The 26485-nt window shown below is 36.4% G+C and overlaps 1 protein-coding gene across 4 annotated transcripts in view; it reads right to left on the reverse strand.

The window, feature by feature from the left end:
- The window catches only part of HELZ (helicase with zinc finger), a 159013-nt gene that overhangs the window by 69908 nt on the left and 62620 nt on the right, over positions 1-26485 (reverse strand). For 2 of the 4 annotated variants that reach the window (XM_072746776.1, XM_072746777.1), the window contains 5 exons: positions 19108-19375; positions 7799-8132; positions 6867-6997; positions 1100-1279; positions 494-595 (listed from right to left, as the gene is read on the reverse strand). In XM_072746776.1, the coding sequence (XP_072602877.1) occupies positions 494-595; positions 1100-1279; positions 6867-6997; positions 7799-8132; positions 19108-19375 (1015 nt within the window). Of the gene's footprint in view, positions 1-493; positions 599-1099; positions 1280-6866; positions 6998-7798; positions 8133-19107; positions 19376-26485 lie in introns of all 4 variants that reach the window. The other 2 variants (XM_072746774.1, XM_072746775.1) reach the window with 1 other exon arrangement.

The following is a 26485-nucleotide window of genomic DNA, read 5'->3' on the forward strand; positions in this document are numbered from 1 at the left end:
AGCAAAGAGTTGTAAATACCAGTCAATTACATTTTGTTGTAGTAATCATTTCAGTATTTCATGCTCCTCTAAAGTGTAGCTTCTATGAAATTACCTGCATGATGACAGTCAAAATTTTATATCTACTGCATGACTACTCTGCCATGCAAAATATCCTAGAATTTTAATTAAATTTAATTTAAATAAATCATTTTTATATTATTTCATGATAGTGGCTTTTAGAGGTACACATCAAAATCTGCTCAGATTGTAACAACATTTTTATATACAAAACTTAAAAAAGGATGTCTTTCTCTTTACTTAATGTTTAAGAAATGATCAAAGATTTTTTTAATTTTTCCTTGATTTTAAATGACTGCTTCAAAAGGCATCACCTCCAAATGCCAATACAGTTAAAGATTTCGTGTTCTCAAAGGTACTAAAATCTTTACAGACACCTTTTCTTAAGAATAATAAAGTATGATACAGATACATAATAAGCCTTAAAAAATACCTGAGAGGTCTTGCCTGGGGATTGCCTGCTTCTACATATGGATGTAAATAATCCTTTATGTAGAGGTCAGCAGCACTATTAGAATGGGTGCAAATGAGGATCCTGCTGAAATAAATGGTGCAAATAAAAAGAATGATAAAACACAAAACTACTCAAGCAGTATAATACCAAACAAAAGCAGTGGCCATCTTAATATCATACATTTCCCTCAACCTACTCAGCATTCAACATTTTATTCAATGATGTTTTCAGAAAACTGTATTACTCTTTAAGTTGTAAAGGAAATAAGCTCCCCCAAATTATTTTTTTCCCCCAAATTATTTTTAAATCTATTACACAGAACTTTTTTCCTGCACCCAACTCTTTGGCTCTAACATATATTACAATTTTGTAGCAGACTTGGGAGTTCTAATGGCTATTTAAAAGTGCCAATTTTTTAACAGTATATTTTAAAAGAATTCAAATTTTAGTACTTTGGGGTTTGGGTGTGGGTCTTTTTTTCCCAAGCTGAATTAAACGGTCTTGCTATCCTTAGCTTTGTACTCACAATAAGAACAGAGGTTGTGCCCTACTGATGAAATTGGAGCACACATACCACCATCTCACCTCGTCTCTTGCTGCTGGAGTATGTGCTTGACGGCCTGAGCTAGAGTGAACGTTTTGCCTGTCCCATAGGGTCCAATGATGAGGACAGGAGGCAGCTGTATTGAAAGTGGAGTTGTAATGGCCAGAACAGCCTCTTTCTGTTTTGCATTTAGCCGAGGATCCAGCTGTTCATCCCATTGTCTATAGAAAACAAAAATTTATTTTAAACGCATCCATCTTATAAATAAGCAAAACAAAAGAATCTTAAATTTTACTGAACCCTTAAAAATACTGAAGAAGCAGAGCATCTACAAAAACAAATGCTTATTCTTTTCAGAAAATTACCCAACAGAGTTGGTACAGGGTGCTGCACCATGTAGATCAAAATTCACTTTAATTACTGTGTCCTATTCTAAGTGCAAAGAGATTTTGATAACGAAAGAAAGCACACACTCCTAGTCTAGCCACTACCAAGTCTATAAATAGTAATGGCAAAGTCTCAAAAACGTAATTTCCCTCTGTTACGTAAAAAGATCAAAAAACTTTTTTTTTCTGGTAATAAATTAGTATTAGTTTCTTTGTACCATCAGTAAAATGTAAAAAGGAGACAAACTGAATTTCAAATTCTAGTCCCCTGAAAGCTCTCTTTAGTGAAATTTAAAACAAGAGGCAGGGCAGCCTCGGTGGCGTAGCGGTTTAGCGCTGCCTGCAGCCTGGAGTGTGATCCTGGAGACCTGGGATCGAGTCCCACATCGGGCTCCCTGCATGGAGCCTGCTTCTCCCTCTGCCTGTGTCTATGCATCTCTCTCTCTCTCTCTCTCTCTCATGAATAAATAAATTGTTTTTTAAAGGTTAAAAAAATTAAATAAAATAAAACAAGAGGCAAAGAAAAACCTGTGTGTTCCTGGTTAAAAGATAGTAAACGTTCACAACATTCTTAACTCAGAAAATAAGTTTTTGTTTGCTTTTTTTGAAAGAGGGGTGCCTGGTGGCTCAGTTGGTTAAGAGTCTGCCTTCAGTGCACGTCATGATACCATAGCCCTGGGATCAAGCCCTGAGTCAGGCTCCCTGCTTAGTGGAGTGCCTGCTTTTCCCTCTTCTCCCAGCTCCTGCTCTCTCTTGTGCTCTCTCACTATCTCTGTCACTATCTCTCTCTCAAATAAACAAATAAAATCTTTTTTTTTTAAAGTATCAAAGGCGAAACAATATGAAATGTTTTCTAATATTTTCCCACATACACATAATGTACATCTGTTCTATTTTTCAGCATAGAGAACACCTGTCATAGTAGCACAAATGGCTGCTGTAATGGGATCTATCTTACGAGTGTCCCTTCTATGACTGGCTAAGTTTTGAAGATTTAAATGAACAGCAGATGCTAAAAGGGATCAAACCAAGTGGAGAATCAACAGCATTCTTTCTCACAACTACAATTAAAATACTAAATATTGCAACAACTATGGTAAAAATGATAGCGATGTGATCCAAAATAGGAAGGGTGTGTAAAGGGATACTTAAAAAATTTACATTCAAAATGCCTACAAAACAATCCTACATGAAGAGAACATGGTTTAGACCAGAAAAATCCCTTCTCTTGGAGGCTGCCCTCTACTGTAATAAGAAGCTACTCATTCATGAAAAATCTTAATATTTTCAGTTTTAAAAAATTGTAACTAATGCTATATACTGACAGATAATTTCAAACAAATGAAAGTCTCCAAGGAAATATAAAACTTTAGAAAATAAACTTTGACTACATAAACATACCATTACTTATTTTTCTGAAACTTAAGATTTTTAAGTAAAAAACAAAAGTACTCTGACCAGTTGCACTAGATTTCCTGGAAACCATTCACTAAAGCTCAAGCTTTTTACTTCAAAGAATCTCTCTTCATTAAAGATCCTATGTACTTATAACTCTGCCAGCATCTAGCAATGTTCCATTTTCTGTAAAAGAGGAAATTAGGTGATCATTAAGTCTACATATAATGTATTTGGAGAAACTCAAATCATTCATGGCATCTCCTCTGCCTTCCTCTACTACTGAGCCTAGACAGCTAAAACACTCCATTTTTCAGCCTCCTCTTCTGGAGCTCCAACTCTGGTCAATGAGCTTATAAGAAGAGGTCCCTGAGAAGGGCTTCTGTTAATCAACAAAACACAAAGCCTCAACAGGAGAAAGCCCTCTTGCCGCTCTGCCTTCCTCCTTCACCTGGCTAGAATGAGATCCTGGTAAACAAAAGTGCAGCAGCCACCTTATAATCAAGAAGTAACAGACAAAAAGAATAAAACCAACATGCTCCATGGCAGAGAGGAGGAGAGACTTCAGTCCCTGATGGTACTATGGAGCCTTTGCAAGTCCTAGACCATCTGCCTATCTCTACTTGTTTAAGCCACAGTTAGTTCAATAAACTGTTATTTGCATTCATACTTGACCCCAGTGGCTTCTTTATCTATACATGGAGATAACAACATGCAACAGATGGTCATTCTAAGGTCAAATGAGACAATACATGGAAGCTGTTCAGAAAAATAATTGAGTGATAAATGCTCAATTAATGTTAGTTTCTATTACTACATTCTCTGAGAATCTCAAAAAAATGACACATTACTCCATCAATACACACTTTCAAAAACAAAGTTTTAAAAAAACACTCTAATCCTTCAAATTTAGTGACTTCAAAGAACTTATAAATGAGACAATTATATACAAAAGTATAAATCTAAGACATTCATGACAAATTTATAGGTATAGTTCTAATACATTATCTCTTTATTTTTATAGTCCATTCTACCTATCAATTGCTTCAGTGTAAATAAGTGCTTCAGAGCAGACCAGAAACCATCTATAATTTCTGGTGATGAATGAGGGAGGCCAATGGGCACAAGTTGTCTTTAGTGTACCACCTGCTCAATAAAGGAAAGACGACTTACAATACATATGCTGGTAAGACATCCTGATTTGCACAGTTTAAAATGATATAGTCTCTTCGAGCTCATTCTGAATAAAAATTATTTAATCCTGAACCACATTGATTTGATTCAAAGTCCCTTTTTCCCCTGGTCTAATATATTTTCATAATTAATTTACAGACGACATGCCCGAGAATAATTTCTCAACTTCATTTATCTATCTTTATTCCACCTTATCCCAGAAAAGATTTTAAATGGCTAATGGTTTCTCAGTATATTCCTATACTCCAAAGACACCTTTTAGTTACCATTAAATTACAGAGGTATGGAATCTCTTCCTGCTCAAAAGTTTTTTGTTACTTGACATTTTCTTACTTACTTTTGCAGTTAACACTTGCAGTCAGTGGTATTTGAATATACTGTTACATACAATATAATTTTCAGAGGTAAACGTATCAAATACATGCCTAAAAGTTTACTGATATGCTCTCACATTTGAAACCCTAATTTCCTTCTTTAAACTTGAAACTTTTTTTTTTAACATTTTATTTATCTATTCATTAGAGACACACAGAGAGGCAGAAACACAGGCAGAGGGTGAAGCAGGCTCCTCACAGGGAGCCGGATGCGGAACTCGATCCCAGACCCTAGGTTCACGCCTGAGCCAAAGGCAGACACTCAACTGCTGAGCCACCCAGGCATTCCTAAACTTGAAACTCTTAGTAACTTAAATATGTCATATATTAATAACATGTAAGACTGTTAAGGATTTACAGATAAATGAGACATGGTCTCTTCCTTCAAAAAGCTCAGACTATAATGAAAACAGGAGAAATGTACACAAGTGACAAAAATTCATTTGAGATAAATTGTGCTTGAAAAGCACAAAAGTGACTGAATCTAGCACACAGCAGATACTCGAGAAATTTCTGTTGGAATAATGAAAGAGTCAGATTCATCTCCTTGAAGGACAGAACATTTGGATTGTATTAAATCTTAAAGAACAGGTAGATAAATAGATCAGTATTGGGCAAAGATTACTTCAGGAAGAAAAAATCATTTACAGATAAAAATGGTATAGGGGGACTCTCTGAGTTTAATGGGTATAAAGTATCAGTTTCATAAGATGAGAAGGTTCTGAAGATGCATGACCATGTGAATATACTTAATACTACTGAAGCATATACACTTAAAAATAGTTTAGAGGAAAAAAAAAAATAGTTTAGAGGGTACGTTCTGTGTTATGTAAATTTTACCACAATTTTTTTTAATTGTAAGAAATTAAGTATAGGGCCAATTAAACAAACTTCAAGGTAATTCAATATGACTAGAGCATGGGGATTTAGAGGGGTAAGGGGGAAGTCAACTAGAAAAAAATAAAATAAATCTGAAGCTACTGTTGGAAAGCCCTGTCAAAGGAACCACATAACAAGAGGATGGGGTTCAGCTGCTCAGACTATCCACATATCAAAGAGACACCTTCAGAGATTTATAATCACTAAAATGAAGTGATTATTTTAGCAAACTAATTGTGGAAGAAATATGTGTATTGGACCAGAGAGCAGAAACATAAACTGCCGGACAGAAGACCAACCAGAAGGCTACCTACATAATCCGGCTCTAAATTACATACTGGCTGTAAAAATGGAAGAAGGGGGGTGAGTGCAGAGAAGGTGAATCAAATGGGAAATGAGAAGACTGGACTTTTATAATTAGTAAATCACTGATTACTTTCAGGAGAGTGAGGAAGTGGAAAAACAGAGATTACAGGATGAGTATAAAGTACAGTGGAAACATATAAACTCCTGCTTGAGAAGTTTGGCAGTAAAAAGAAGAATAGGAAAAGGATAGTCAGGGGAAGCAAAATAAGGGAGAAATGATTTGGTTTTTGTGTTGTAAGGCATACTGTGCTTTGTTCTACTTTTAGAACTGGAAGAAATGGAATGTGAGGGGAAGAGATATATGCCACTTCTAGGCCTGGCCCATAAAAATTTCCTATGTGATCCCTTGTGCTCATTCTTCCCCTGCCTGCCAGCTGCATGTCAACACAAAGAATGAAACCGTGGTAACCACTTACTGAAGATACTAGGGCCTCCATCAGTGGTGAAGCAGGGCCCCCTTGACCAGGACTGGATTGACACAGGTGATAAGTAAATAAATAAACTTCTATTGTGTAGAGCCATTGAGATGAAAGAAAGGGAAGATAGAGAAAGGGAACAGAGAAGGAAAGGGAAAGGGGAAGGAAAGGGAAGAAAAGGGAAGGAAAGGAAAGGAGGAATGAGCAGGGTAGCAGCAAGGGCCAAGAAGATAAAAACTCAGGAAAAAGTATGAGAAGAAAGATGCAGTCATACAGCTGTCATGGTTATTTTGGAAACATCAGAAGTACCCTTATAAAGACACTTATAAAGCTGTGCCAAGGTGAATTTAAGCAGGAAAATATTTATACAACCATTAACATGAGAGCAGTTTCTGAAATATTATCTTCTGTGATACTTTCTCCATTTTCCTAAATTACAAAAACATCTTCTATATTCAAAAATCATTTTAAATTAACTGTTTGAGACACTTTAAAAGGTCCTAATTTTCCCATTCAACTTATACTCAGAAATATACATGAATCACTTGGCATTCTATCAAATTAAGGTGTTGAGAAAAACAACAGAACTCATTTAGACTCTGAGGAAAAGTGAAGAAAGTACATGATGAACATCAAAGGTTTCCTTTTAAGGCTCTTTCACTTTCCTTTCTTCACTAAAACATGGCTCCTGGAGAATATGGTAAATTTACTTATAAAACCATATTGGCATTACTTGACATAGAGATTCAACTTAACATTAACATGACTTCCTTTAGTGAGACATCTCCTTTCCTGTACCTGTTGGGACTCCAAGGTATGGTTGGAGTCATAGTGGTGTCTGGAAACAAAACCCCATTGTCCTTGATCCTGTCTAGCGCATAATGCATTTCACAGAGGGGTAATCGATTTAACTGAAACTGAAGTTCAACCTGAAACACAAAATAAACATTTTTTAAAAAAATGTATGAACACAAACATCAATGCTTGCAGCTTGCTTGAAGATTTTGTGGAGATAACCTTTTTGGGAAGCCAAGTTTAGAGATTCTTTTAAGTGCAATCCTATTTTAATAAGAATTATTATGGCTAATTTTGCTTTGTTTACTTAAGGTGTTGAGAAAAGCAACAGAACAGTGTCAGGCATTGCAATATGCACTTTACATAAATTATCTCATTTACTAGTACCAATGCTGTATATATCATTATTAACCCCATTTTACATCTAAAGAAAATGAAGTACTTGTGAATCACTTAATATCTAAATAAAGGTTATCTGATTCCTCCATATTCCTATGAATAATATACTTGATGAAATTAGTAAAACATCGTGAAATATCATCTCTCAAGTGATAAAAACCAGGCCTAGGACACATTGGCTTTCCAGTTACATATGACAGAGGAGAACCATAAATAGAGAACACAAGCAGACACAACTCAGATGAGAATTGTCCTGGTTGTGCCTTAGTTTCCTTTAATCTGTTCATTTACTGATTTAAAATTCTAATCAGAAAGTTTGGCCTCGTGTAAGACTGAAACCTTGTAGATGTCAATTATCAAACTGGTTTTCTCTGACAGTTACCAGAGGTCTAATTATCCACCCACCACCATAACAGTTCAAAGTCAACGGCACTTCAGGTTATGGCAGAAGATGGAAAGCCAAACTAGAAGAATTGTATCAGCTAACAAGGATACTATAGACAACCATAATTAAGTTTTCTCACTTCAAAACACACCTGTATGTCATAATCAGGCCGAAGATTAAGTTCTTCACAGCATTCCCTGGATATCCTTAAAAATATATATTCTTTTGTTTTTTCTTCAATAGTAGCTTCATAAACCTTCTCTTTGGTTCCCTGGGTCTGTACTAACTTCTCTTTAGGGACTGGTAATAAATAAACAGCATTGACTTTGGTCATCACCAGCCGTCCAGCCAAAGTATCTTCAGAAAGTGTTTCAGTAAGCTTAAAGCGACCAAAAAGTTGTCCATTCTGAGCATACTTTGCACCTCCAGAAACTCCAGTGAGCATGAAACTTGCTAGAATCTGCAACTGCACTTTAAGGTTGAACCTAAATCAGAAGTAGAAAATGAGTTTGAATGTTTGACATCAAAAACATAAAAAAAAACTAGATTAGAACAAAATAAATCTAATTTAAACATGCAAAAAACTAAAACTTCATCGTCAATTCTGCTCTATAGCGCTATAAACCATATACCATATACTACCTTTCTGCCTTTAATTCAAGCTGGAAACAACCAAACTTTTTTTAAGTGAATAAATTCTCACCCAAGCTATAAAAATACATACTTAGTTGAACTGAAGAAAACATTTTTAAAACCTAAACATTTAAAATAAAGCTAAGTATGATATTTTGATAAAAGAAAATATTATTGCGTGTTTAATACAAAAGTCTGCTTGAACACACCATGGGATTATTAAAACTAAAATCCGGGACACCTGGGTGGCTCAGCGATTGTCTGCCTTCAGCACAGGGCGTGATCCCGGAGTCCCAGGATTGTGTCCCACATTGGGCTCCTTGCATGTAACCTGCTTCTCCCTCTGCCTATGTCTCTGCCTCTCTCTCTCTGTCTGTCTCTCATAAATAAATAAAATCTTAAAGAAAAAAACAACAACTTTAAAACCCCCTAAAGCCAGAAGGTAAGGCAGTGTTGAAACTACAACCCTTCATTAAACTGAGACGTTTCAAGTATATCTTACCAAAAGATTCAAACTGTGAAATTTTTCTTTCAATGCTGTTAACAAATAATATCCAGAATAAACTTTTGTTAGTGACTACCCTGAGACAGATCTCATGCAGGAATTACTGGAAGAGAAGTTAAGAGCTAACTTGTCAGGAAATGGCTGGCACACTCACAGGCAGTGAGTGTGAGAGAATGTGTGTCAAGCAAGTATGGAAAATCAAGATCTACATGGTCAAGAAGTAGGAGGTGGAAGAAAGATTTAAAGTAACAGACACCTTTCTCCTTTGCCATTCTGAAATGATGCTGTAAGAGAAGACAAAGTGGTAAAAGAGGAAAGAGAACATCTACTTTTTCTTCAGAAGATTTAAAATTATGTGAATGAAAAAAATTAAGTTGTTTTAAAATCTATACATCCATTTGTGGAAAAGGCTACTTTTTAATGGTACTACTGGTGTGGTTTCAAATCTTCTTTTGTATACATGATGCTAAGAATATCTTACAAATTCTTAAGAAAAAAAAACTTTTTTAAAACCTTGTAAACTTTCTTAATATTAACATCTGCTTACAATATTAGGAAAACAAATCTAATTAAAAACACCATATCAAGGGGCACCTGGGTTGCTCAGTCAGTGAAGGTCGCTCAGTCAGTTAAATGTCTGCCTATGGCTCAGGTCATGATCCTGGGATTGAACCCCACATGAGGCTCCCTGTTGAGCAAGGAATCTGCTTCTCCTTCCCCTTTGCACCTCCTCCTACTCTCATTCTCTCAGTCTCTCTCTCGAATAAATAAAATCATATTAAAATGTTAATTAATATGTCTATTTACATACTTTATCAAAGTAAAAAAATAAAAATAAAGTCAGAAAAGTACAAGGATACAGAAACACTGTTACAGAACTCTTTAAGGAAAATAACTGAATAGCTATTCATGCATGCAATAATACAAGAGTTTACAAATTCCATTAGCAACCTTAAAAATAGAACATATAAGACTTCAAAAACATGTATAAATACATACTAAAGTTAATATTTAGTAAGGAGGCTCAAATGGGGATTAAATGAATACCAGCAGAATTTGCATATGTGTGGAATTATTAAAAATCACAGTATATTTTTCTCATTCTCGTATTTCATAGATCCAAACTAGTTTGTATCTTACCAGTTAGTTACATTTGACTCTTTAAAGACTGGAATGTGCACTAAATTCACATTTGAAAAAATCAGTCTTAAAATGAAAATTAAAGTATATTATACTTCCCAGTTTACATATATTATACTCCCCAGTTTACATATAATCTATGTTCACCTGCTTTTTTGTTTGTAATAAAATATATGCTTTTAAAAAGAACAGGAACCTATGGCTGTATTTTCAAATACAGTTAAAAAATTTTTTGTAAGATTTTATTTATTTATTCATGAGGGAGACAGAGAGAAGAGAGGTAGAACATAGGCAGAAGGAGAAGCAGGCTCCCTGCAAGGAGCCTGATGTGGTACTCAATCCCAGGATCCTGGGATCACAACCTGAGCCAAAAGCACTCAGCCACTGAGCCACCCCAGTACCTCAAAACACAGTTAAATTTTTACATTCCTTTTACTCCACATACACACATGAGATTTAGGTCATTAAAAGTTTTCTGAACTAAAAGAAATTTCTTATAATGCATTCTTAATTTAGAAATAGTCTCTTTGTTGCTTAAGGTGATACACAGTATTGTCTTGTTTTGTTTTTAAACTTTGTAACCACTTTGCGCTTTCTTTTCTATTTTTTAAACTTTGTAATCACTTTGCGCTTTCTTTTCTTTTTCTTTTCTTTTCTGGAAGTATGACTTCCAGAAAGTCATACTCTCCTACTTTTTGTCTTACCTTTCTAGCAGCTCCTCCATATTCCACCCAAGCACTGGCCACCAGCTCAAAGTCTACCCTGCCCTGTTCTTGCTCTGTAGATTCTCATCAAGGGAGGTCACCCTCTCTCCTAGATCTCTCAGCTCAGGGCTGTTAACCCAACTGTCAAGCAGACACCTTCACTTATATGCTCTTCAAACTCAGTACAAGCAAAACACAATCTCCATCCAACATCCCCTCCTGTCACCCCAAACCAGTCTTTCCATGTATGACACATCTTGGACAATAGCACTCTCAGCAACCTAGGGGTCCAAGACAGAAACCAGGTTACCCTGGACCTTTTGTCTGTCACCCTCCTTCAATCCCCCATCATAATTTCACCAAGCTGTTGGTTCCTCTTCCTACTAATTTAGCTTCATCTTAATGTTTTGAACTTAGATAACTATAACAAACTCCTAACATGATTGGTTTCAAATCTGTACTCCAAACCACCACCACAGGATCTTTGCAAACTTGAAGTCTGATGATAAGTAGCTTTATCTAGCTCTAAGGGTAAGGTTTAACCAACTTTCTCTCTCACCATCCTATCCAACTCCATACGCGAGCCCTCCATTACAGCTAGGATGACCAACTTGCAATTTCCTCCAAAATTCCATGCTCTTATTCTCATGTCCTGTTCTTTCCAACTAATGTATTTGTCCTATTTCTTCATCTGACAATTTTACCTGGGTTTTGTTGTCGTTGTTGTTGTTTTTAATTCAGCTTAAAGGAACACCTAGGTGACTCAGTTGGTTGAGGGTCCAACTCTTGGCTTCGATTCAGGTCATGAACTCACGGGGGGCAAGGCAGAGCTCCACAATAAGCTCTGTGTTCGGCAGGAAGGCCACTTGAGATTCTCTCCCTATGCCTGTCCCTTAACTTGTGTGCATGCACACACTCTCTCATGCTCTACTTAAAACAAATAAAATCTTTAAAAATAAATAAATAAAAATTCAGCTTAAACACCATCTTGTTCCCAAAAGCAGACTTGATCCCCTCCTTGACTTCACTTGTCCTTCTCCCCACTAATGTGGGGTAGATGTCCTCCTATGGGGCCTTTGTGCATTCCTATTGCAGTGTTAATTACATTGTATTGTAACTCTGTATTTATAGGTCTGTCTCCCCTACTGGATAACAAACTTTATTCTAAGTTTTTTTTTTTTTCTAAGTTTTTATTTTAATTCCAGTTAGTTAACATACAGAGTTATACATCAGTTTCATGGATTGCAAACTTTTGAAGAAGAAGGAAATATAACATTTTTGTCTTAGAATCAGTAGTGGCTAGTCTGAACCTAACACTTTATATACTCAATAAATTTTGTTCATTGAACTAATTTTACATTTTTGTAATAATCTGATTTTTTCCAGGCAACATATTTCCATTTCAACTACTTTATATTATTCCCTAACAAACTCTAGAAATTGCATATTTTCTCAACTAAGGCAATATATTAAAATTTTATTATTACATCCATTTTAGAAGCTACCATTCCAAAACACCTGATGACAACTAGGAAATCATGAAAAATTCACCTCACTCTTAAAGTAACAAGAGAATCCTCTTATGACATTTAGTTGTGCCTTGCAACAAAACTCTTGAGGTAGAGGCACTAGAAAATAAAAGTATTAAGAAATACAGCTTTCCGCCAGAAGATTCCTCATCTGTTCAAGATACAGACCTCACAGGCATAATAGACTTTCCAGCAGAACTTACAGCTAGTAGAATATTTAATTTTCTAAAATATTAATAGCCTAAAACTAAATTACATTAGTAAGATTTCTTAAATATTTAGAACATGTATAGTTTTATGATTTAATAACTCAGAAATACCTAGACTACAAAATATATCCTACAATTAACAAAGATTATTTCTTAAGAAAAAGAAAAACCATCTTTCCATTATTGCTTGCCACATTTTGAAATCAGCCTTAAAGCTTATGTAATTCCTAACCTTTTGGGAAATGGAATAGCAGCCAAGTAAATTTTGACCAATTTAATATCATACTTGGCTAAAAGAAATATAGGTCTATCAATCTTGGCATAGTTATATCTCTTGAGTGTAACTTTAAAAGAATTTCAAAGCTATATAGAGAATTTCACTTTATACAATTTCTGACTAAATGAATGATAACAAAAATCAACCAAGGTAATAAGCCAATATCTGGGTTTATTGAGGCAGAGCAACAGAACTGAGGCATACCCAACAGAGGCCTCGCCTCACCCTTCTTAATGATGAAATGTGCATCCACACACCAGGCCTGTCATGCCAGCTGTCAGCAATGAGAAGCCACAATAACCTGATGAGGCATGCCACCATGTATGTATGTGTCCATACACAGTTTAATGGACACAACAGCTTCAGCCAAAGTCAATTTCTTTTGAAAATGTGCATCTAAGAATCAAATAGATTTCACTTCAAGGTAGAATCATAATTGAATGCTTATCAACATGTAACTGAAGACAAGAGAAATACTTTTTTTTTAATCTTGAAAGAACTCAGAAGCATTTTCTAAAACTTACATGAAATGCAGTATTATCCTTACCACCTCCACAGATCTCACACTAAAATTTAATATAAAAAGAAATCTTAATTTCTGGACTGCTTTGAAAATCATCCCTTTCCTTAAAGTAAAAAAATAAAGAGATAAAACTGATTACTACATCCAAACTCAAGCCAAAATATATTTTGTCTAATCTTAAGAACTTCATTCAATCCCATTTTCAAGGAAGGCATGCTAAGGTGACCATGTAAAAATATAATCCAAACCTTACAATTACAAATGCAAGAAATCAGGGGCGCCTGGGTAGCTCAATCGATTAAGCATCTGCCTTCAGTTCAGGTCATGATCCCAGGGTCCTGGAACGGAGCCCCACATCAGGCTCTCTGCTCAGCAGGGAGTCTGCTTCTTCCCCCCCCCCCCCATGTTTATGTACACTCTCTCTGAAATAAATAAAATCTTTAAAAAAATAAAATAAAATGCAAGAAATCAGTATAAATTCCCTTGATACCACTTTCAAGATTAGCAATATTCTATTTAAATTGTCAAAGTTCACAACTGACCAATACATTCTCTTGATCTTAGGAAATTATCACTCATGGGAAAGTCTGACTAAATCTCAAAGAGGCACATTCCTGCGCATACGGAATACATTTTACTGTCAATACACACACATCTAGGTCATTTGAGGGAGGAGTCCATTTACCCATACCATTGTCCTCTGGCTTTAAATTGAGTCTCAATCCGAAACAAAACATTCTTCACCATTCTAATGGTGACTTGGGTTTGCTTTGATGACTGGTAGTGACTGAACAGACAAGTAAAATGACCCAATCAGACATACTAGAGCATGACCCAAAGACCAAATCCAAACTTCAGCCTGTTTTTGTATATCCTTAACTAACAAGACAAACAAAGACAAAACAAAGAAGCTATGCAACAAAGACTGTATCAAGTCCACAAAGCCTTTAATAGTTTCTAGTCAGCCCTTTATAGGAAAAGTTTGCTGATTCCTACACTACAGCATAGTTTAGTAGCTACATACAGACCCTCTCAAATCCATTTTTAAAATATATTTCATGTTATTTTTAAAGAATTAACAATCAAATATGAATTAAATTCAAGGCAACATTAAAATATATACAAATAATAAGTTTAAAGGGGAAAGGGAAAAACAAAAAATAAAAAGTTTTTAAGTAGTATATAAAACTCTGTAAAAGATTTTTGAAAATCCTTTATGTCTGTCATTTGTCCCTTGTCCATGTGCTTACAGACACCCTCTGATAATTCCATTTAAACTGAGGATCTGCTGCTTTGTATGTGCACCAACTCTATGCTGTACTTCACAGAATTTTACAAGTCAATTTCAGAAGTGTAATTTACCAGCATTCACATCCAGGGTTACCTTTGGGTGAGAGAATCACTGATAACTTCCAGAATTCTCTGACGCGGTAACTGTCTACTTGTCACATCAGACGTTTAGCAATATTCTCTTTTCTGTCTTTAAGATCCTTCAAAGTCTTGTTTGGTTAGCATATATAACACATAAAAAGTGATCCTAGAGATTTATATTCAATTTGTAAACATCCCTATTTGAGCCAATAATTATTTTAAAGATAAAAAAAAAAAGAGAAAGCTTAGATGTTCCTACTATACGCTCTCTTACTACAATCTTTCTTTTCATCTCTAAGGGCAATTTTACATCTGGATCATCAAGTGCTGCAACTGATAATGTTCTAACTTCCTATTTCTTTGTTTGCTTTTTCATATTTTAATTGTAATACGTGGTCATTGTACAACACATCAAAAAAAGAGAAAACCACATTAAAACATAAAAATCACTCATAATTTCACCAACTAGAACTTGTAATGCTGTAACTCTAATATATTTTTTCTAATATTTTTATATACAAATATATTCACATGTGCATGTACATACAAAATTAGAATTATACCAGATACTTTCATGACTAGCATATTTTCCTCTTTATATGGTACCATCAGTATCTTTACTGTTTTGAAAAGTCTTCAAGAACATAATTTCAATACAATAGTCCACCTTATCTACATGGGATATGATCCAAGACTCCCAGCAACTGCACCATGGATAGTACCAAACCTCATTATATAATATTTTTTCCTAATCATACATACCTTTAATGAAGTTTTATTATTATGCACAATAAGAAATTAACAATAACTTAAAATAATTAAAACAATATACTGTAAAAAAAAAACCTATGTGAATGTAGGGTGTCTCTCTCTCTCAAAATATCTTAGTGTAGTACCCACACTTTCTTGTGATGATATGAAATGATAAAATACCTGGGTGATAAGATGAAGTGAGGTAAACGACATAAGCATAGTGACGTAGCATTAGGCTATTATCACTGATGATAGATCTCAAGAAGGATCATCTGCTTCTAGATCACAGTTGATATCAGCTAACTGAAACCACGGAAAATGAAATCATGGATAAGGGGGAACAACAGTAGTTAACGGAACACCAGATTATATGGCTATATCATAATTTACTAATTCTTCACTATTCTATGAAAGATAAAATTTGTTTACAGGCATCTTTAACTTCACCTCTGATTAGTTCTTCAAGATTGATTCCTCCTAAGTAGAATTACTATATCAAAAGGGTCAAAACTTCTAAACACCTTTAATACAAACTAGCAAATAACCCTCCTCCAAAAATATACCAACTTAGTTTGTCACCAGTGTTCATTTCATGCTGCAGGTATTTTCAAGTCCCTCTTATATGGGTTTTTTTAAGATTTTATTTATTTGAAAAAGAGAGAGAGAAGGGGGAAGGGCAGAGGGAGAGGGGGAGAGAGGGAAGGAGGAGGGAAAGAAAGGAAGGGAGAGAAACAGAGAACTCAGTGTCCATATTTAGCACAGGGCCTGATACAGAGCCTGACGCAGGGCTTGACCCAATGACCCTGAGACCACCACCTGAGCCAAACCAAGAGTAAAAGCTCAACTCACTGAGCCACCTAGGTGCCCCTTATATGGCCTTTAAGAAGCCCTTGCAAGGTGCTCTTGGAGTGAACTTTTTATCTATTTAATTTTTTTTTTAAGATTTTATTATTTATTTGACAGAGAGAGAGAACACAAGCAGGGGGAGAGGTAGGCAAAAAGAAAGAGAGAAGCAGGCTCCCCACAACAAGAAGCCCGATGGAGGGCTGGAACTAGGCCCCCAAAATCATGACCCAAGCCAAAGACAGACACCCAAGGGACTAAGCTACCCAGGTTCCCAACCATTTAATTTCTTGATTAGAATCTGACCTTCAAGGACACCTGGGTGGCTCAGCAGTTGAGCACCTGCTGTTGGCTCAGGGTGTAATCCCGTGGTCCAGGATCAAGTCCCGTATCAGGCTCCTGGTGGGGAGCCTGTTTCTCCCTCTGTCTGTGTCTCTGCCTCTCTCTATGCATCTCTCATGAATGAATAAAAAAATAAATAAATAAATGTAAAAAAAAAAAAAAAAAAAGAACCTGACCTCTATAATTTTGTAGGGCTACAGGGATCATTCTTTTAGCTGTTCAAATTTCCTTTTATTTTTTTTAAAGATTTTATTTATTTATTTATTTATTTATTTATTTATTCATGATAGACATAGAGAAAGAGAGGCAGAGACACAGAGAGAGGGAGAAGCACGCTCCATACTGGGAGCCCGACACGGGACTCAATCCCAGGACCCCAGGATCGCACCCCGGGCCCAAGGCAGGCACTAAACCACTGAGCCCCTGAGATCCCCAATTTCCTCTTATTTTTAAGAGAGGGAGAGAGCCTGAGAGTTGGGTGGGGGGATGTGGTGGGCGGGGAAGGGGGGTGCGGACGTGAGACAGAGAGGGAGAGAAAGAGAATCTCCACCAACTCCATGCCCAGCAAGGAGCCTGATGGGGGGTTCGATCTCATGACCCTGAGATCATAACCTGAGCCAAAATTAAGGGTCCAACACTTAACCCACTGAATCACTCAGGGGCCTCAAATTTCCATTTTTAAAAATTCATTTTTAATGTAATAATCCATAAGCTTAATGGTCTTTAGATATAAGTTCTGAGGTAATGTATCTGGAATGATTTTTAAACCTGAACAAACAATATATTTGGTTTTGGGTTTTTTTTAAGATTTTTTTACTTATTTATTCACAAGAGACACACAGAGAGAAGCAGAGACACAGGCAGAGGAAGAAGCAGGCTCCCCGGGAGGAGCCTAATATGGGACTCAATCCCAGATCCCAGGATCACACCCTGAGCCAAAGGCAGATGCTCAATTGCTGAGCCACTCAGGCATCTAAAACCAAATAAAAGTTAATACATAGTATTTTCTGGGACCCCTGGGTGGCTCCACTGGCTGAGCGCCTGCCTTGGACTCAGAGCGTGATCCCGGCACTCCGGGATCGAGTCCCGTATCAGGCTCCCTGCGTGGAGCCTGCTTCTCCCTCTTCCTATGTCTTTGCCTCTCTTTCTCTGTGTCTCTTATGAATAAATAAATAAAATCTTAAAAAAAAAAATTTCTGAGTTTCTATTATAGTACTCCAAAATAGTCTTGTAAGATTCTAGTAAGTTTTTAAACACTATTTTGTCACAATATTTATGATTTTATCAATGTTTTCTTTACTAAGGAAAAGGAATCTATGACCATGTAAATAACATATATGCATATTAATGTGAATATACATGATACAAGCCACTGTCCTTGTTATTTAATAAGTTAACTATTTCATTAGAACCACATATGGACACAATCAATAAAAGTCTTGTAAGAGACCATTAATGACCATAATTCAAAGTGTTAAGAGCAATGAAAAATATATTCTAACTCTGTAAATTTTACAAGCATTTAATTTGAAATTAGATATATTCCAAAAGCTAATCCTATTTAATATTAATTAATTTATTTGAGAGAGAACACGAGAACAGGGGGAAGGGCAGAGAACAGGGGGAGGGGCAGAGGGAAAGGATCTCAATCTCCCCAATGCAGGGCTTGATCTCACAACCCTGAGATCATAACCAGAGCTGAAATCAAGAGTCAGATACTTAATTGAAAAAGTCAGACACTTAACTAACTGCCCCAAACTTTCATTTCTAAGATTACTCTTCCTATAATGACTCAAATAGACTTTTGAATTTACTCTTGATCTTCACTTGTGGCATATGGATAAAATGTAAAATATGTTAAAGCATTTATAAGTGGTTATAAAGGTATTTTACTATTACCAAATAGTTTTCCTGAAGATTTAAACCATTTCATTCTTTTTAGTATTTTATTTATTTTAGAGAGAGAGAGCACAAGCAGGAAGAGAGGCAAAGGGAAGGGGAAAGAGCAGACTTCCCACTAAGCAGGGAGCCCAACACAGGGCTCCATCCCAAGGACCTGAGATCATGACCTGAGCCAATGGCAGACACTTAATTCACTGCCACCCAGGAGCCCCTAAATTATTTCATTCTTAAAATTATACTCTTTTTTTAAATATTTTATTTATTTATTCATGAGACACACACACACACACACACACATACAGAGAGAGAGAGAGAGGCAGAGACACAGGCAGAGGGAGAAGCAGGCTCCATGCAAGAAGCCTGATGTGGGACTCGATCCTGGGACTCCCAGATCACGCCCTGGGCCAAAGGCAGGTGCCAAACCGCTGAGCCACCCAGGGATCCCCCTTAAAATTATATTCTTAAAATATGTGGTCTCTTTCAGTCTTTGTACACTTACTCGGCAAATATTTACTAAGTACTCACTCTGACTACTATTAACAGAAACCTCCAGTACAACAGGGACCACATGTTTACACACCTAGCATGTGGCAGAGTCTTACGGAAATGAACAACAACTACCGAATAACAGTCTTTACTTCTTCTCTTAGGCACACCTCCATTTTAAAAATGAAAGATACCATCAAAAGAGGACGTTTTTCACAACCAAATGTTTCTAAAGTAACTTACTTGCTGACTTCTTTATACTGGGCTATCTCCTCGATATAAAGAAGGTCATGCAGCCGTGACTGATAGTTGGTCTTGGTCAATGATTTGTCTAAAACAGACTGGGTAAACAGCTGGTCAGCAGAGAGAGGAATTTGGTATCTGATAAGAAGGCTCTTCTCCAAATCAGTAGTTTCATTAGGTTCAAAATCTATAATAGTCTTAGAAGAAGAATCCCAACGCTTAGCTGTGGTTACTAGCTGTTGTTTTGCATGCATCAGGTATTCAAGATCTAAATGGAAACAAAAAACACATTTATAAAGGAACACAACATTAAAATTCTCAAATAATACACTCCAATATTTTGGTAGGAGCATTTTATATGCTAGAGCTAGTAATTTTTAAAAACAAAACAATACAAAAACCCATTTGACAAAGAATCTTCCCAATATCAGAAATCTTTTGTTTATGTTAATAAAATAACATAAATAGGAACCCATGTTAAAAAAAACACCATTTTTTTAACATCAGGATAAGAACATAACCACAATAGTTATTAACATTTTGAAACTACAGATTAACATTTAGAACTTAAATCTCAGTCAAAAGAAATCTGAACTGCAGGAAGAAAATAGGATAAATTCCCCATAAGATAAAATCTATCAGGTAATAATCACTTTTCTCTTCCTGCTACCCATACCCACCCATTATAGAAAGAGAAAATCAGAAAACCGTGAAAGGTTAAGTCTTTTCTTGTGTAGTAAAGCACAGTGAAACTCTCTGAAAGTCAACTTATGACAACAAAAATCTTTTAGAATATTCATGTAAAAACACTGCTAATTCCTCATTAAAATGTGATACGATGTACCATTCAAATGCCATTGCAAAAAATACAGTTTAGCCTCAGTTAGAATATACTGTAAGTAGGGCACAATGTCAAAATGAATAACTGTTCAAGTTCTGACATCCCTGGGAAAAAAAATGTAGCATAGTACACAGCACATGGTGAAATATATTATAACATAAATTCTGAGCACTGGGTAGCCTCACTCTATCTGCAGTGCATATTACTTTTCTACTGGGTGAAATATATATTTATTTATAAATATGCAGCTTAATCAAGGAAAATGTTACTTGACTGACTCATTAGGCCGAGATCCAGTTTCAGTGTAACATAACTGGAAAGATGGCTTCACAACTCAGGTTAAAATTTTGGGAAGAAGTAGTAAAAAGCTTAAACAGAAATCAGCTGGTCTTCAAAATACAAAAATAAGTTACCCTGTACTATCTTTCAATCAGAGAATAATGCATAATTGTCATGTACTGCTTAGTGAGAGATTTTATTTACATGTTATATATAAATTACAAACATATAAGCATAGTCATCCAAAAGACATTCCTCAAAACTAGAGAACAGTTTATCCTAATGTCTTATTAAAGATTCAAATGTAATTGCTTCTCAGCCCTTTGGCTAAGATCAAGTATAAAGATTCAAATGTAAACGACCTGATTTCTTGCCTTACTCCTTGAAAAGGTATTTCTACATGCCAGTTTTATTATTTCTCAAATGGTAAAATAAATACTACTATCATCATCAAGTTTTAAGGATGGCCTGCAATCTGTCAATACTCTGGATGAGATAAGGATGATTTGTTTTTGCAGTAGCCTCAGAAGTAGATGTCTCATAAAGTAAACTAACCACATTTTCTTCCTAAATCATCCTAAAGTTGGGCTCTGCCTTTTGATTCATTACATCATAGCTACAAAAAACATTTAAATTACACAAATGCCCACATTCCTAAAACAGATGATACCATCACTAAAAATCAGATGATAATCATTATAAAATAACAAGGATGTGCATAATTTTTTTCCTCAATTCAAAAGTGAAGAGAAGCAGCAATAATATAGTGACAAACCAATAACCAGACCTTTAAAAAAAAAAAACAACTAAACTCTACATACTATCAAAGAATCACTGTAATATGTAATAAAAGGATGTCTATTCTTTGGAGGTAGGACCATTATATTTCATAATTTTATTTTAAATAAGAAACTGAATTAGACTATGCCTTGATCAATATTATCTTCACATTCTTCAAAAACTCACTAATTATTCTTTTTTTTTTTTTTTTTAAGATTTTATTTATTTATTCATGATAGTCACAGAGAGAGAGAGAGAGAGGCAGAGACAGGCAGAGGGAGAAACAGGCTCCATGCACCGGGAGCCCGACGTGGGATTCGATCCCGGGTCTCCAGGATCGCGCCCCGGGCCAAAGGCAGGCGCCAAACCGCTGCGCCACCCAGGGATCCCCTCACTAATTATTCTTAACTGATGTTTAAGTAACTAGGATAATAAGAAACCTAAAACAATGGAGCATTCTTTTTAAAAAGATTTTTATATCATCTATTTAATATGCAAAGCAAATTATACAGAAAGTATACTACTCTGGGCTACAAGTATTCAGGCTTTCTGGGAAAAGTGGCATAAGAAACAGTATTTATTTTTCTCGTCTTATCTATACAGTGCCATGACTCCCACTGTGATTTTATGAAATTATTAAAAATAATGTTTTCAGCAGGTAGCATAATTTCAAAACAATTTAACATTTAACAATGTTGGGGGATCCCTGGGTGGCGCAGCGGTTTGGCGCCTGCCTTTGGCCCAGGGCGCGATCCTGGAGACCCGGGATCGAATCCCACGTCGGGCTCCCGGTGCACGGAGCCTGCTTCTCCCTCTGCCTGTGTCTCTGCCTCTCTCTCTCTCTCTGTGTGTGACTATCATAAATAAACAAAAATTTTTTAAAAAATTAAAAAAAAAAAAAAAACAATGTTGGGATCCCTGGGAGGCTCAGCGGTTTGGCGCCTGCCTTCAGCCCAGGGCGTGATCCTGGAGTCCCAGGATCAAGTCCCACATCAGGCTCCCTGCATGGAGCCTGCTTCTCCCTCTGCCTGTGTCTCTGCTTTTCTCTCTCTGTGTGTCTCTCATGAATAAATAAATAAAATCTTTAAAAAAAAATTTAACAATGTTAAAATTTATTTCATTTATTTTTCTAATGACTATAAACATACTACAGGAGAGGAGAGAGTTGGAGGAATAGAAAAAAGAATCCTGAAAAACAACCATGTGTGCCAACATCAAAAAATCTGCAAATTACTCATCTCAGTGATTAGCTCAGACATCAAAAATGAACTGTGGGGGATCCCTGGGTGGCGCAGCGGTTTGGCGCCTGCCTTTGGCCCAGGGCGCGATCCTGGAGACCCAGGATCGAATCCCACGTCAGGCTCCCGGTGCATGGAGCCTGCTTCTCTCTCTGCCTGTGTCTCTGCCTCTCTCTCTCTCTCTCTCTCTCATAAATAAATTAAAAAACTTAAAAAAAAAAAATGAACTGTGGGCAGTGGCTACTAAGGACATATTTTGCCAAAACTACTTCTCTTCCCCTACTTCATCTAAACTTGAAGCAAGCTTCTGCCTCCAATTCTCTCACTTATAAGAAGCTTATTTAGACTATTCAAATACCCACCTAACTTACAGTGCTTAAAGGTCATTAGGTCTTGAGAGTTCCTATTCAAAGATTTTTTTCTTAAAGATTTATTTATTTATTTGAAAGAGAGAGGAGGGTGGGGAAGGGGCCAAAGGAGAGGGGGAAAGAGAATCTCAAGTAAACAACGCACACAGAGCCCAATGTAGGACTCATTCCATGACCCTAAGATCCAACCTGAGCTGAAATCAAGAGTTGGGACTTGGACACTTACTGAGCCACCCAGTTGCCCCTTAAGAGTCCCTGTTCAAATAGAGGAGGGAGAAGAGGATCCCCATGTGGAACATGACTACTCCTGGGCCTCATTTCAGCCCCAAGTACAGCCACAGTACCAGCTGCTAACATCTAAACCACACATACGGGAAGCCTGGGTAGCTCAGCGGTTGAGCGTCTAACTTCAGCCCAGGGTGTGATCACGGTCCCAGGATCAAGTCCTACACTTGGCTCCCAACATGGAGCCTGCTTATGTCTCTGTCTCTGTCTCTTCCTCTTTCTCTCTCTCTCTCTCTCTCTCTGCCTCTCATGAATAAAGTCTTAAAAAAAAAATTTAAAAAATAAACCACACATACATGCTGCTCAGGACAGCTGAGCCAGTTCATCCTTGGTAAGCATTTTTCTTCAACCCAGATTAGGCTAAAATGAAAAATACTCTGCCAAGATGAAAAGTGAACAAGTTAAGGATCAATACTCACAAAACCATACAAGGAGAGCTGACTTATTAACCCACTCCCACTCCTACAATAATAAATCTCAAAGCAAATCTAACAGAAATTATAAACCTGTAGGATTTGTTACCCTGAGATGTGGCAGGCAGGAGCCATAAACATATTTTAAGAGAAATTCAGAAGAAAAAATTAAAGATAATTAGCATATACCTAATTTTTTGAAGATAACATAAGGGAAGAGCTGCTACTGCCACAAACAGAATTCAAGGATGGAGTAAATAGACACAAGACATGCATCTCAACTTCCCTGGCCCCAGTGACTGAGATAGGAGTGCCCTCCTTGTTCAGCCACATAGTTACTATTCTAATGAAGCAAAGGGTTTTATCTTGAAGAATATGATATAGCAGATCTGAAAATTATCCTTAACAGAACTGAAAATAGATAAGAAAAAGTACAGGTCTAGTACAAGGGTGGATGTAGAAGAAGCATGCAATAAACAAATGCATGCTAAATATGGAATATATTAAAAACAGCTCTAATGGGGATCCCTGGGTGGCTCAGCGGTTTAGCACCTGCCTTTGGCGCAGGGCGCGATCCTGGAGTCCCACATCGGGCTCCCCGCATGGAGCCTGCTTCTCCCTCCTCCTGTGTCTCTGCCTCTCTCTCTCTCTCTCTCATAAATAAATAAATAAATAAATAAATAAATAAATAAATCTTAAGGGTAAAAAAAACAGCTCTATTTATCTGGAAGTTAAAGAGAATGAGATGAATTGATTCTCAATTCCAAAATCAGAGGTACACACCCTTTCTTAGGAAACATTTTGGTCCATGCCTTTACAAGTCTGGACTGCCCAAAGTAACAATAAAATTACAAATCTGAAAAGTAATCCCAAACCATCATTTCAGCTATCCATTCAATATCATTCTTTTCCCAAAAATTGATATATAGAAACATCTCCTAGGTTACCCATATTGTTTGTCCCTATTTTCTATAACCTAAAGAAACTAATAAAAAGTTAAAACAGCAAAATAACAGCATAGAAGTACCTCATACTTTTTACATGCTTCTACTCAACAATATTTATCTTTTACTGAAAAATATACTATTTTTTAAAATCTATTTTTCTATGACTTTTTATAATATCAGTATCTACATAGATATAGATATATTGATATAGATATATGCCTATATATATATATCTATATATATCCTGTCCTTAATTTACCAACAACATTGGCATTTGGAGATATTTTTTTTTTTAAGATTTTATTTATTCAGGGATCCCTGGGTGGCGCAGTGGTTTGGCGCTTGCCTTTGGCCCAGGGCGCGATCCTGAAGACCCGGGATCGAATCCCACATCAGGCTCCCGGTGCATGGAGCCTGCTTCTCCCTCTGCCTATGTCTCTGCCTCTCTCTCTCTCTCTCTCTGTGACTGTCATAAATAAATAAAAATTAAAAAAAAAAAAAAAGATTTTATTCATTCACAAGATAGAGAGAGGCAGAGACATAGGCAGAGGGAGAAGCAAACTCCCCATGGGGAGCCCAGTGCAGGACCCAATCCCAGGACCCCAGGGCCATGACCTGGGCCGAAGGTAGATGCTCAACCATGAGCCACCCAGGTGCTGCTGGAGATAATATTTAAGTCATATTAAATTTTAATGTAAATGTTAATATACCCTACTAGACTCAAAGTAGAGAAATGTGTACTATCGAGTTTTCAAATTTAAAAAGAATTAATTTTCAACATGTAACTTCCAGATATTCAAAGCAGAATTCCAAATCAATTTTGCCAAGCAAAAATTTTCCATTACTCAAAGTGGTGGGATAAAGCATATACAGTTTATTTTCTAAGCAAGAAGACAACTCACTAACTTCCTTCTTCTGTAGATGGCTTTTGCCACGCATTTTTAAGAGCCATGTCTTTAAACCAAGACAAGTTCTTAAGAGCATACAGTGTCTCTTGCTGAACCTAAATCTCACCAACAGGGAAAAGCACTGAAAAAAGCCAAGTTAAAGTTATTATCTATTTCCTGAACAGTTCAAAGAATTGCCATTTAACAACTAAAAGAAAAAAAATTCACTCATGGCCTATAAGTAGAAAACCTTTAGATGCTTTAAATATCATGAAAATAGGGGTGCCTGGCTGGCTCAGTCAGAACATGTGACTCTTAATCTCAGGGCTGTGAGTTCAAGCCCCACATTGCAAATGAAGCCTACTTAAAATAAAAATAAAAACATACAAATAGATATTGTGAAAATAGTATTTTAAAAAATAAGGTGCCTGGGTGACACAGCTGGTTAAATCCAACTCTTGAATTTCGGCTCAGATGTTCATCTCAGGGTTGTGAGATCGAGCCCCACATTGGGCTCCACACTTAGTGAGGAGTCTGCTTGGAATCTTTCTCCCTCTCCCTCTGCCCCTTCCCCCCACATGCTGGCATGAGCTTCTCACACACTCTCTCTCTCTCTCAAATAAATAAACCTTTAAAATTCAAATTTTAGGAATTCAAATTTAATTAAAGTAAAATTTTTAGTTCAATACTGCACAATGAGTTAGAAAAGGAAATAAGTATCTGCTGTGTAACTTGACTTTAAGTTTCAAGGAATAAGGCACTCATATAACTAAGTTCCAGGATCAAATCAGTTTGACACTGAGTCTTTAATTACTAAGGTGCACTAAGAGAACCTCTAAGGAAAATAAAGCATGCACCATTTCCAAACATATTTGTAGATGGGACTCTTTACCTGTTATTAACAGAAGACCTATTTGTAGATCACAGTTTTGGAAACATTAAGCTAATAAATGGTCCAGCGTGGTCTAAATTTATAACTTCATGGAAGAGAAATCTATGTTCCCAGCATTAATTTAAGGACAAAAACTTGCTTAAACAATGAACAGCCAATCAAGTAGAAGTGATAAAGCTATTTCCTATTCAAATTCCAGCTTCACATTGTTAGTACATTTCTTTGTGTGTGCAGAAACCAAATTATATTATGATATATTTTTTGTTATAAAAACGGTATGGAAACAAGATACAACCTAGACCTAATTCAATCCCCCAATTACTAACTCCATTTGGCCAACTTAAGCCTGGAATAATACTTTCCTCCTAACTGTAGAAAAAGGAATTATCAAATAATGAACTGGCTGAGGCTGGGTGTGAACCCAGCCAGCCTGTCACACGGTCACCAA

The sequence above is a fragment of the Vulpes vulpes genome, chromosome 2 (genome assembly GCF_048418805.1).
Source record: "Vulpes vulpes isolate BD-2025 chromosome 2, VulVul3, whole genome shotgun sequence".
Lineage (NCBI taxonomy): Eukaryota > Metazoa > Chordata > Mammalia > Carnivora > Canidae > Vulpes > Vulpes vulpes.